A 14,228-nucleotide genomic window follows, 5' to 3' on the forward strand; every position below is an offset into this window, starting at 1 on the left:
TGACACTCACTGTATATCTTTAAATCGAAAACATTTAAGCATATACTTCAGCCAAGATGAATTTTTACATTGAAATTGATGAACAGTTATACTTATAGACTTGTTTCAGTGAAATGTACATCGAACACTCGCGAGTGCTCATGAGACATTCATGAATGTTCATGCAACACTCGTGAGTGTTTTATGAAACACTCGAGGATCATTTATTTGAGCTTTGACGTTAATGGCTTTATACAAAAATGATTCTTGTACCAACACACATGCATCAAGCATAATAAAACTTTAGCCAAGCCTTAGTGTGACTTGTCATAACACTCATTTAAAAAAATGATCTTTGATTCAACACTTAATGTAGGGAATGTGTGTATTATCAAGTCTCATTACGTTAAAATATGAATGGAAAATGTTTTCTTTGAGTCTTAAAAGTTTTCTGTAAAGTTTCTTTGAAAAACTCGCCAATAAATTAATATTGCACCGTTTTTGATTATTTTAGAAAACTTGCGGCTTCCCTAAGAGCTCTATTAATACAATGCTGTAGCTGTCTTTAAGAAGAGTTGATTAAGGGCTCGCTCAAAGTTCTTCCAAATAAACTATTTTGAAGTTTATAATATTATAGAGTAAATTGTGCCAAATTTCGGCATAGTTGGATACAAGCGCAGAAATCTCAAGTTTAAAATGTAATATTTTTTAATACAAATTGAATGTTTTTAATTACTTCTTTATGACCAGCGCACAATGACTTTTTTTTTGTAAACATGTTTTCAAAATTTTCTATGAGAGAAAGAGCAAGATGACTAGATCTGTTTTTCATTCACTCTTATTGAAATGTCAAAAACATATTTACAAAATAAAAGTTATTGTGCGTTGTGTATTATAAGAAGTATTGCTTGGAACCTTATAGATAGTGTACCGTTTTTGTTTTCTCTAAAGTCATTTTTAATACATTTTAAATTGAATAAAAATGTAGACATAGTTTTGGTGGCCTATTTCGGCCACCTTCATTGTCATAGGTCCTTGCCCTTCTGGAATTCTTCCAATGTCTTTTTCATGTCATCTTGTTCGTCTAAGCGGCATTTTTTGTTATTTTTTTCCTCGTATAATATTTGTAGTACGCAAAAACTAAAAATTCATGAAAAATTGTGAACAAAAAAAGTGGCCGAAATTGCAAGCTGGCCGGAATTTGGTACACTTACCCTATTTTGCGCAAGGTTTTTTTTTTTAATAAATCACCGTAGGGGAAGTCTTTTAGGATTCGCACGTACTCTGGCTTCGAACACTTGATATTTATTTCATATTCTTTTAATGAATCTGAACTACATCTATATGGCATATTGCAATAGCTAGGCTGAAGTCACACATTTCCTGCATTATTTTCTGAAAAAATATGTCAGTGTCATTAAAGGAATATGCGAAAAATATGAAGTGTTCGAAACCAGAGTATGTGCGAAGCTTCAAACCTTTCTTCTGAATCCAGCTTTTTCAAGATCTTTTCAAGCTAGTAAATGAGATTTTTCCTTGGTAAACTTGATTGTAGTATTTTTTTTAAAAATATTTTTAGTTTTATGCTTTTTTTTAAATCATTATAACATTGTGTGGAGTGGGGCAAAGGCCTCTCTCTGGCCCTTCCTCGCTACACCCTTGAAATGTCTTTTGTTTTGCATTTAAAATGTGAATAAATTCTAAATTTCCCATTTGAAGAAATGAATAATAAGTATTGATACGGATATTCCTACGTAAGGTTCTCTCTGCAATTTTTTTCGTGAAGCGAGCAAAAAAAGCAACATATGATGTAAGAGAAAAGTGATAACAAAATGAATATTTTATTGCATTTTCTCCCCTATAAATTTCACTGTGCGTTATGTAAAAAATTGATTAACATGTCCCATTCAGGTATTCAGAGAGATATTTTTATATACATTATTATGAGAAACGGTGAAAATGATAAAGAGGACTGCTGTTGCATGTAAATTTTCCACTTTTCCCATTGTCACGTATTAGGTAATTTTATGTCAAATATGTGGGTGAAATTTTTGATTGGTGTATTGTATCGGTTGTACTTAAAAGAGAAAACTGAAAAGCAGGTACAAACTCTCTGATAGGATAATAAGTGTAGCAGTGATTTTTCAAAAAGGGATTTTGAATTATTCAATAATTGTTAATTGTTTTGTCGATAGTAGCTCCATTAGCGGGGAGTTCAGGAACTTAGGATAATCAGAAATTTTGGAGACAGGGTTTCAAGGTTAGTTCAAGGTTAAATAAAGGGCATATTTTTGTCATGCCTTTGCAGATCGATTCTGCTCAGCAATCAACGTATCCGGGCCTGGATTTCGGTCCAATGGGTCCGGGTAAGAGATCAGCTGAGATTTTGGGATCTGAACCCACGCCATCGGGTTCACATGAGAATGAAGCCAAGGAAGTATCAACGAGTGATAAGGAGAGTCACGGTGGTCACCATGGGGAACGGTATCCAGTGACAACCGTCGAATTTTCCCGCGTGGAAACACCCTTTATCATCGGAATATGGATTCTTTCAGCGAGTATCGCAAAGATTGGTATGTTAATAACCCCGAAATTCAATTTTATTCCTTCAAATTTTGGTTGATAAGAATTTTCTTTCCCATATTTGCACCATATATATTTGCCACTCATCCCATTTTAATATATTTCTTTCGCAAAAGTGTCTGAATTTGCGTGGGACAAACACATGATGTGTTTACAGTTGAAACATTCAACACCTCGAAAGGTAATAATTCTATTTGCACAGATAGAATAATGGTAAATTTTAAGTACATTTGTGACAAATATTTATGACATTTTCTCGTGAAACAGAAAAAAGCCCATGGAAAGACATTAGCACAAGAACCCAGGAGAAAGAAAGCAAATAAGGGCGGATAAGACGTATAAGTTGTGCAATAAATTCTTTTCTGACGTAAAAGAAAATTCTGAATGACGCTAGAACTTTTTTTTATTATATTTAAAGCAAAATGTCCCAGCTTTGCGGAATGTTTAAACTTGTGACTTTAATATTATGCTCTAAAATTGATATCTCATTTATTTCTTGGATTTCATTTATTCACTGAGAGAAATCCGAAAAAGTTAAAAGAACATTCCGGAAATGTTAATTTTACCCTGCATCATTAATCCGAAATTGGTGTAAATATTACCCTTTTTAGGTGTATTAGGGGTTAAATGAACTCTTTTTCATGTTAATTTTACCCTTAAAAAGGTGTAAAATTAACATTAAAAAATGTTGATATATTTTTACACCTAAAAAGTGTTAACGTTATGAGGAAAAAAAGTTAATCGCACCCTCTTTTTTTCTCAGTGTTTCTTCTGTCCATTCCATGGAAAAAGCAGAATTTTTCCAAAGATTTTTTATTGGATTTCCGCTTCCTTTGGTTATAGGGTTCTGTTGGAGAACTTGTGGAATTTTTTACAGTTTTTTTTCAGGTTGAAAAATACAGGTTCAATACCTGTGAATTGCAGGATTTTACGCTAAATTTTTAATGGAATTTGCGCTCCCTTTGGTTATGGAATTTCCTCTGCCTTTGGTTACAGGGTTCCTTTGAGGAACTTGTGGAATTTTTCATAGTTTCATTCCAGATCTTCAACGAACATTCACATAAAATTCCGATTTAAAATCTCTAATTTTGTCCCATGAATTTGGTCTACAAGTTCTCTGTGTGAAATTCCCTAGAAAATGTGCTTGAATTGCTCTTGGAGTTTTGTAGGAAATTCCATGGAATTTTCATTAGAATTTCCGCTTCTTTTCGTTATAGAGTTTCTTTTTAAAAATTGTTGAATTTGTTTGGAATATGGCGAAAAAGCTAGCGGAATTTTCCACAATTTTCTCCTGGAAACTCCAAGGACACTTCCTAATAAGTCTATTCATTTATTTCCGACTTCTATGGATTGGTTCCATAAGTTTTCCGCATGGTCTTACAATAAATTGCTTGAATCTTTTTGTGGAAATTTATTGTCTAATACCTCCGAATGAAATGGAATGTCATGGAAAGGAATGTCACGTTAATTTTTTAACGGATTTTCGCTTCCATTGGTTATGGGGTTGCTTTGGGGAACTTGTAGAATTTATCGTAGTTTCATTCCAGAGGTTCCACGGACATTCACATAAGACTTCCGATTTAAAATTTCTAATGTCTCCCATGAATTTTGCTCAGAAGTTTTCTGTGTGACATTCCATAGAAAATGTGCTTAAAATTTGTTGAGATTTCGCTCGGATTTTTGTAGGAATTTCCATGAAATTAGAGGAATTTTCATAAGAATTTCCGACAGAACTTTCGCTCTTTTCTGTTATACAGTTCGTCTTGAAAAGTTGTGGAATGTGTGGAATATTTTTCAGGAATAAGTTGAAAAAGATAATGGCATTTTCTACAGTTTAGTCTCGGGAATTCCACGGACATTTCATAAGTTTTATTCATTTATTTTTCTATTCTATGGATTTATCCCACAAGTTTTCCTCCTTGTTGTACATTTAATTGCTTGAATTAATTGGTAATGCATCGGCCAATACCTTTAAGTGAGAAGAATTTTGTGCTAAATTTTTAATAGAATTTCCGCTACCTTTGGTTATAGGGTTACTTTGGGGAATTTCTGGATTTTTTCGCAGTTTAATTCCTGAGCTTCGACGGACATTCACATAAAATTTCCGATGCAAAATTTCTAATTTCTCCCATGAATTTGGTTCACAAATTTACTGTGTGAATTTCCTTGGGAAATGTGCTTAAAATTCCTTACAATCTAGTTTGGAAATTTGTAGGAAATTTCATGGAATTAGAGGAATTTTCATTAGGACTTCCGCTCTTTTTAGTTAAAGGGTTACTTTTTAAAAATAGAAATTACCTAGGAATATATTGAGAAAAAATAGTGGAATTCTCTACGATTTCATCTTAGGAAGTCCACGGACATTTCTTAATAAGACCTTTCATGTATTTTTCTACTTTCTTTTATGGATTGGTTCCACAAGTTTTCCGCATTGCTTGAAATTTGCCAGAGATTTATTGCCTAATATCTCGGAATGAAAGAAAATTTACGATAAATTTTTAATGGATTTTCCGCTCCCTTTGGTTATAGGGTTTCTTTGAAGAACTTGTGGAATTTCTCGTAGCTTTTGTCCATGACTTCCACAGATATTTTTGAAAATTTTCAATAGAAATTTTTCAATTTTTACCAGAGCATGGGTTCACAAGTTTTTCTCGTTATATATCTTAAATTCCTTGGATTGTTGTTTGGAAATTCGTAGGAACTTCCGTGGATTTTCAATAGAATTCCAGTTTTCTTTAGCTATGTGTTTTTTTTTGAAAAATTACAGAACTTTTTCTAAGAATATGTCCCAGAAATATAGTAACCAAGACAAAGCTGTGGAAAATACCACGGTTTTGTCCCAGGAATTCCAAGGACGTTCCATAATCTTTTCCGTAAATTTTTCTAATTTCTTCAATGGATGAGTTCCACAAGTGTTTCTTGTAATTTTATATCGAATTCTTTTCGTCCAATTATGTGGAATAGGAAGAATTTTCCGTACAATTTCCAACGGAATTTCCTCTTCTTTGGCTGTGATGTGATTAATGATTTATAGATTGAACTTTCAAAGTATGGAGTTTAAGGAATTTAAGCAATAAAATTGGTATCATTTTGTGGAAGGAAAATAAAAAGAAAAAGAGCAGAGATATAGCCAATGAGCAACAATTGAAAAAGCTGAAGCATCCACTTTAATTATGTGACTACCTTGAGCTGATTTGCTACTGCAAAATGACTAAAGTGACACGCATTTGTTAAAATTGATTGTTGATTTATTGCCTCACCCGTTTTGAATTTATCAAACCTTATATTGCCAACTTCTATATAAGCTTCCACTTGAGAATATACACCAACTATTTGACATGTGGGTGTCCAATTGGCTGAATAAAAAAACCCACTAATTTTATCACAAGCTGATAACGAGGCACTAATTGTCTATGATTTTCACACTAATCTCTTAAGTGTTGCTCAAATGGAGTTAGAAAAGCTATGAAGCGTATCGAATGGGCTTTATGTCATTTGAATTAATTTGTAGAACATGCAGATTGTAATTGAGCTTTCAATGGGACTTTTCAATTACAGTTTGAGCTCTGAGCCATGTTTTCGCAGTTTGATGCGGTTGGAAAGTTTGAAAAATGATTAATTAAAAAAAGGGGTGGTAAAGTATACTAGCTTTTACAAATGCTCGATCTCGCAGCTTTGATACTTGCGTTCTCAATTGTTCCCAGACATCCTTTCCTTTGTGATAGTTGCCATAGCCTTTGTATTCGTTCTCTGCTGAAATTTGTGAGCTAAATAAGGCTAATAATTGGGGTTCATTGTACATTGTACACTTTGTGGGAAATTATCCGGGACCTTTGTCCAGACCACCGAATTTGGTTCAATGAAGACGGTCTACTCCTTAAGAGACCGTAATTGCTTGAAAAGGATCTTATAGCTTTTGAGAACATTCGAGCAAACCCCATAGGAAAAAAAGCGGAATAAGGAATCACAAGAGAAAAATTCCTCGGAATTTTCCAGTATTTTTCCTTAGTAAATTCCACGGAAAATTCACCATGGTATATTTCCAAGGAAATTTCCATGGATTTATAGTGGATTTTTTGTGTGGAATATTTCCCAAGAAATTTACGTGGATTTTATGCGGATTTTTCCACCTAAAGAAAAAGAACAAATCTTCATTTAAATCAGCATTTGTCGTAACTTCATTTTTGAGATTTTGGGATATATGCGTAGCGTATTTAGAATCGGCGTAATTTTGTTTATTAAACGCACTTGAGAAAAAGAAACTTTTATAAGCCCATTAAAAATTATTTTAAACAAAAATTATCGTAAGTGCCCTTAATTAATAAAAATTTATCAAAATTTGTCGTAATTTCCATTTTTGAGGAAATTACGATAAATTTCCATATAAAATTTTCGAAATTAAAATGAACGTTTTAATGAGAAATATTACATTTTTTGCTGCAAATTACAAGCCACGCAAACGAGTAAAAGAAGTTACGACAAATGCTGATTTAACTGACAAAATGAAACTGTCACCTGCATTTCATATTTTCGTTTCCCAATATTAAAGAAACAGTAAATTTCACGAGGATTTTGATATGTTTTATAAAATCAGCGATAACAAATTTACATTTTAGGTATGCAAAAACTATCGCAAAAAAAATAATTTTCATAAAAAAATACATTCCATGAAATAAAAAGAGCACCACAAACATATTCTAGCGGTAAAACGAAAAAACAAACGTGTGGAATTTTCTTAGAAAACTTTGTGGAAAAGTAGTGGAATTTTCCGTGTAATTCTTCCTTGGATTGTCGCCAGGAAATAAGCAGGAATTTTCCTATAAAAAAAGAGGGCGTGCTGCAATAAAATCAATGGAAAATCCATAGTAAAGCTTCCGGAATATTCCATGGAAAATTCCAGTGGAATCCGCGGAAGTTTCACATTAGATTTTCCATTAACCCTTTAAGGACAATTGGAACACCGGTGTCCCATAAAGAAAATAATTTTTTCTGACTACCTAAAGTTATTTTTTCCTTATGTTTGTACATAATTGTAAAATAGAAGGTTCAATGAATCTAGGATATTTTTTGGAAGTCTCCAGCTATTTGCTATATAGTAGATTTTTAAGCTAAAAAATGACGAATTTTTAAATTCTCATAATGAAAATTAATTTTAAATATTTTTTAGACTTCCAATTTTTTTTAAGCAAAACCGTTTTGGAAAAAGAAACTACAATACTCAAACATAATATTTTTCATAAGATTGAAAATTATCATTCATTAGTATTGTCAGAAAAATTACTTAAATTTTTAGGCTATTTTTGTCCCTATGGTTCATAGAGACAAAAAATACACAAAATCAGATACTGTTGGCTTTTCGAAGGCCAAATATAAGACCTTTTACTAGTTTTGTACATTGGTTTCATTTTTATTGCTAATTTTCGGTCCACAAAAACTGTCTCATCGTTAAAGGGTTAAATCTTCCATGAACTTCCATGAAAATATTTTGTGTGATTTATAAATCGGTTCAAATTGGTTGTGAACCGGTAATGAACCGGTTTTGAACTGATAAGTAATTTTTGTCCGAAAATCAATTCTTTTACTTTTAGAACTATTTTGGGGATCTTTTGACTGATTTATGAATCGGTTTAAATCGGTTGACAACTGGTAAATCGTAAATAATGCGAAAGTACTTTTGTGGGATAGCATTTAAGTCACGAGTTTGAGCATTTCGCAAAGTCTGGGATGCTTTGCCACCCCTTTTTTTTATATAAAATTCACTAAAATTACTCCTGAGGTGTTTTTTTTTGGGAAATATTTTGAGTGATTTATATATCGGTTCAAATCGGGTGTGAATCGGTAATGAACCGGTTATGAACCGATAAGTAATTTTTGTCCGAAAATCAATTCTATTACTTTTAGAACTATTTTAGGGATTTTTTGAGTGATTTATGAATCGGTTTAAATCTGTTGACAACCGGTAAATCGTAAATAATGCAAAGTACTTCGCAAGGGGGCGCTTTGCCACCTCTTTTTTTTATTTTTTTTGTTCTCTCATAATAATAATGACGATAAAGAGATTGTCTTTTTTTGGCTTCGTGTTTAAATCGTGGAAAGCTTTTAGTGGAATAAACGTAATCTGAGGTTTAACTGTTTCCCAGATGCTAATTGAAATGAAACATTTAGGTGCATTTGCGCGATGGATTTGAGGTTACAAATAATTAATTTCTCATGTATCCCTATTGACTAGTCAATTAAATTTGTTTAATTTGCCACATCAAAATTATTTATTTAACCGAAATTTCAAATTTCAAAGGGACAATTATAGAAAATTAACCTCAGTTACTGGAATGAATATTATATGGTGTCGTGTATCAATGCAATAGGAATCAAATGACTCTGTGAGCAGGATCCAAGGCAGGATCAAATGCTGAGAGTTAAAATCAAATGGTTAGTTTGAAGCTCTGTATATTGATAAAATCTCAACTAAGCAATTGTAGCAATTGAAAGTCATATAGAGCACTTTCCAATCTCTCTCTCTATTTGATTCCATTCAATCAATTTATTAGGGTGGTGTTGGGGCAATTTATTGTAGATAGAAAGCAATTTTATAACTAAGTCTCTGCCTCATTGAGCTATTCCGATTAGATCAATAAAAAACATGTTCTAAAATGAACATAAAACTATGTTTGTTGCAGAAGGCAAAAGAGCAATCGATTTGTGTTGAGAATGTTGTTTGTTGTGTTTTTAGGTGTGATTCCTTCTAATCACACCTATTGTAATCCTCGGATTTTCTCGAAGTGCTCCGATTGAGCTGAAATTCACAGGGTATATGTTTTGAACATCCCTGATGCCGAAAATCATAAACCGGCAATTTCGGGTCCGGCTGCGATCCGGCCGGCCGTCCGTAGTACGCAATATCTCTGGATTGGATAGAGATATCTTCATAATTTTTTTTTAAATATATCTACGCGCGCGTACGACGATTTCTGTCCTATTAGTTTTTTGAAAAACCGGTTCTCAACCGGTTAAAAATCACGTTTTGTAGTTTATCTCGAAATCTAAGCATGCGATTTTGATTTTTTTATGTTTATCTTGTAGTCCAGAAAATTTAGACCAATTTAAGAAAAAAAGAAATTAAGACATTTGTCGAACGGTTCTCGAGATATTTCACTTTAAAGATTTCGATTTTAAGAAAATTTGCTATTAGCGTCAGGCGGGAAAAAAAGCGGGAGAAGCGGCGTCGAACAAGCTTTCCCCATATATAGGGGAAGGTTTTGCACCTTCGTAACGTCGCAGGTTCGTAAATGTTGATTTTTTTCCAAGTTACTAAATAAATATCATCCATGGTCATATATTCTTATAGCTAATCCAACATTTCACATTTCCGGACAACCTTGGGAGCCTAGGCCTTTTTTCCTGGGTTCTAGAAGCAAAAATAAAAAATGGGCCTAAAATCGCAATTCTGATGTGTATTATTTTATGCATTTTTTCACGCTTCAAGAGTCTTTTCGAAGAAAAACAACATTCCAAGTTATAGAAGGTTTATCAGGGTTAATATTTACCGTGAAAATCTTTCGCTAGAAGGGGGTGTAATTGTGAGCGGAGAAAAGTTCACAAAGATTGCCTTCAGTGCAGGTTCGTAAAAATATCAGTCAAAATCATTGACTACCAACTCTGTGAATTCCAGACTGTTTTGGGACACACTGTGCACGACGCTCTGGATATTTTGACCCATCCAGAGATTCCACTGAACAAGTTGACAAGAAAATTGTGATATTACAACGATTACAACATTTTTCAAGAAAATCTCGAAGAAAAACACGCACTTCCACAGCAAACCGAGACTTCATCAGATGTTTTTGTTTCGCTTTTGTCAAATCGAACATTAAGCCTAAATCTGCTTATAGTAGGTGTGATTCTTTCATTGTCCATACGGTGCGTTTTATGCATTTTTCATACAATTTGCTTTGTTTTCAAGCGGAGTTTTCCTCATTTAACTTTAAATTTATCACTGGTAATTCTAAGAATCACTGATGTTCAAAAAATGTTCTGTAAGACAGATTCGAAGTATTAGAGAAATTACGAGGATTACAATAGGTGTGATTGCTTCTTTCTGATTTGTGCAGTGATGAAACTAGACTGTTTAAGGTAGATGTGATTCTTTTGTTGCCACTTCGATGTATTTTGAGTATTTTTCATAAAATTTTCCTTGTTTTAAAGTGAAACTTTCCACATTTCATTTTAAATTGATGGCTGGTCATTTTTGAAATCAGTTGTGTCCGAAATATGTTCTGTAAGACTGTTTGGAGGTGTCAGAGAAAATCCGAGGATTACAATAGGTGTGATTATAAGAGAATCACACCTAACCGAGCTCTGAACTGACTGTCAGAATACAGGGAAAACATGGTTTTCCGAGTGTCAAAAAACATGTGTTAGAAAAATAGCTTAAAATATATTTTTAATGCGTGATACCTCCTACAAATGGTGAAAACAAGTAAATGAAAGTTCCATCTAAGTAGTGATGCTCAAATTTTTGTTTCTGGTGTAACGTTTCCGGGGAAAATGAGGCCTACAGAGGTTGGAAGAAATGGTACGAAGCATTCCGGTACCGGATACATTCGTAAAAAATGCTACTACATTTTCATTTTCCTGTAGAGCAAAAATCCAAGGACTTCCAGGAATTTTGTGAGGCAGAATTATGAACCCAATAAGTGAGAGATTTTTTTGACATAGTGATATAATTGATTCGGTTTGTGTGGCATTCAGTAAAAAATCTTAAATCTTGGATCCCTTTTTTAGTACGAAGGTTCAAAACCTTCCCCTATATAGCACTTTCTCACTCTCCCTTTCTCTCACTCTCCCTCTCTACATAGTGAGTCTCTTCTGCTGGCTATTCGCTGATTTTCACAGGGCGTGAATTTTTTCGCGGATTTTCGCGGGGCGCGATTTTCTCGGGTCGCTGACAGAGATTCTCAATTAATGTAAAGTTGAGGCATCTATCTTTCATAGTTTCCGAGATAATCGACTTTAAAGATTTTCAGATGCTTTTATGCATTTCTCGTCCATTTTTCTTCATTTTCAAGTGAAATTTTGCACATATCAAGCCTGAAAGAGGCTCTAAATGAATGTAAAGTTTGAGGCCTCTATCTCTCATAGTTTCCGAGATAATCGAATTTAAAGATTTTCAGATGCTTTTATGCATTTCTCGTCCATTTTTCTTCATTTTCAAGTGAAATTTTGCACATATCAAGCCTGAAAGAGGCTCTAAATGGATGTAAAGTTTGAGGCCTCTATCTCTCATAGTTTCCGAGATAATCAACATTAAAAATTTTCAGACACTTATGCATTTCTCATCCAATTTTATGTATAAATATCGTTCGCGTTTGCCACAATCCGATTTTGCAACGAAGGAATCACACCTCTATAAGCTGATCTAGGCTTATCACTGGCTTTTTCCTGGCTGGGGAATTTGCTTTGTAAATGGTATTAAAATCGTGTTATATAGCGGCAATTCTCGTGTCATTTATGGGCTTTTTATCCTTGACCCTGCCCTAGCTGGATGAGAGCCATCGTGCAGAAGAGCTTTTCGTGTGTGTTGATTGTACATATACATGGTGCAATAAGGGAGGAAAGAATATTTTAATTAACATAAAGCAGTTGTGACTTTTGAAAAAATTCCACAGAGGGAAGTCTAATGATGAAAAAATTAATGGAATTTATGAATTTTTCTCATTTTCAGGGTTTCACATGACACCAAAACTCAATAAAATCTTCCCCGAATCTTGCCTTCTAATTGTTGTTGGTGTTATTATCGGAATAATATTATTTTATGCGACAAGTGTTCAAATATCCCCACTCACGCCCGAAACCTTCTTCTTCTACATGCTACCACCGATAATTCTCGATGCTGGATATTTTATGCCAAATAGGTTATTCTTTGATCACTTGGGCACCATTTTGCTGATGGCTGTGGTTGGTACAATCTTCAATATTGCCACAATTGGTGAGTTTTAGTTTTACCATTAAATATTTGATGTTCCTATTTTAGCAAGGTGTTGTAATTCTTGCCTTTTTTTTGTGTGTGTCTCTGAATGAGAAGCACGTGATTGTGGGGAGGATTTTTATAGCAGCAATTGTTTCACAATAATTGTTCTACTAAGCTCAATCGTTGAGTCTTTTAGTGCTTCAACATTAAAAGCAATCTCAGTGCTTTTGTTACCAGAAGAAAATTCTTGGAAAAATGAAAAGATCGAAAATGAAACATTTATTGCTTTTGCATAAAATTGCTTTTGATTATTTGCATTCGTTGAAGGAATTATGATGAAAAGCTCTTGCACATTCAAAAAACGTGCAATTTCTTTCGAATAAAGAAATGTCCAATCAGTAAAAAAACTCTAAGGGGAAAGTGGGGCAATTTAAATAAGTTAAAGGTAAAATATCTGTGATCAGTATTTTGGTAAAAGTCAGCAGAAAAAAATCACTTTGTTGAACTCTTCAGTTAATCAAAGTTTTGGTAAACAAAACTGCAATTTTGATCAGTCAAAAAAATCAATTTTATAAGTAAAATGCTTTCAGAACACCTTTTAGCTCTGGAAAATTTCATGAAACCAAAATTTCCATCCTTTCTCTCTCACGTGTTTTATACCCTAGTCCTTCGCACTCAAATCTAAATTCAATTGCTTCTGATATTTAAAATAAGAAGAAGAAGACAAGAAATTTTGGTCATTCAACAAATTAAATCTTCAAGACAAATGATTTGATTGATTTTTGATTGACTTTTATTTACTAAACAAAATCGTTTTTTTTTACTGACCAAAATTGTTTTTTTTATTAGCCAATATTTTTTTGATTATGGCGCTGGCATACCTTTTTTTCAATTTAGTGAACATCAATAAATTAAAATTTTACCTCTTACGCATTCAGATTGAAATAAAATATGATTGTATCTTACTGACAAGAAAAATTGAAAATGTAATCAAAATTTGAATTTTTGTGTGACAGAGAGAGATATTTTGATTTTGGTGTGACAGAATAAAAGGTAAAATTTCAATTGCTTTTATATCACTAAATTTAAAAAATTAATTAATTTAAATTATCGTTTTTTTACTGACCAAAATTCTTTTATCTTGACCAGGTTTTTTTATTGTAGAAAATTAATTTTATAGAATTAGAATTTGCCTGTTGACCAAAATTGACATTTATTTATTTTTATTATTATTTATTTATTTTCATTGTCTAAAAATAATTGTTTTTTTACTGACAAAATTGATTTATTTTTAACGAAACCTATAATTTTTTTTTGATGAATATTGTTTTCTTTACTGACCAAAATTTGAATTTTTCACTGACCAAGATTGACGTTTATACAGTCTAAAATTGATTTTATTATGTTCAAAATTGTTTTTGTTAATTACTTAAATTGTTTTTTTCACTAATCAAAATTTTTCATGCTGTCAAAAATTGTTGATTTTCTACTGACGAAAATAGTTTTCTATTGACTAAAATTAACTTTTTTTATTGGTGACATGTGCCTTTTTATTGATAAATGCGCTGGCATACCTTTTCAATTGAGTGTGAAATTTATTTAATTGATTGAAATTTTACTTCTGACTCTTTCAAACTAAAATAAGATATATTTGTCTCTTTCTGTCAAATGAAAATTGAAATTGAAATTTCATTTTCAA

General features: G+C 32.7%; 2 protein-coding genes across 8 annotated transcripts in view; both read left to right on the top strand.

Annotated features, from left to right (window-relative positions):
- Window positions 1-14,228, top strand: part of LOC129806141 (Na(+)/H(+) exchanger beta-like) — a 185,523-nt gene that overhangs the window by 86,334 nt on the left and 84,961 nt on the right. The gene's annotated exons all lie outside the window — the stretch shown is intronic.
- LOC129806137 (sodium/hydrogen exchanger 3) overlaps window positions 1-14,228 on the top strand; it is a 92,498-nt gene that overhangs the window by 12,841 nt on the left and 65,429 nt on the right. For all 7 annotated transcript variants that reach the window (XM_055854508.1, XM_055854510.1, XM_055854509.1 and 4 more), the window contains exons 2-3: window positions 2,288-2,552; window positions 12,284-12,547. In XM_055854508.1, coding sequence (XP_055710483.1) covers window positions 2,288-2,552; window positions 12,284-12,547 — 529 coding nt within the window. The remainder of the gene's footprint in view (window positions 1-2,287; window positions 2,553-12,283; window positions 12,548-14,228) is intronic.

Source organism: Phlebotomus papatasi, chromosome 3 (assembly GCF_024763615.1).
Source record: "Phlebotomus papatasi isolate M1 chromosome 3, Ppap_2.1, whole genome shotgun sequence".
Lineage (NCBI taxonomy): Eukaryota > Metazoa > Arthropoda > Insecta > Diptera > Psychodidae > Phlebotomus > Phlebotomus papatasi.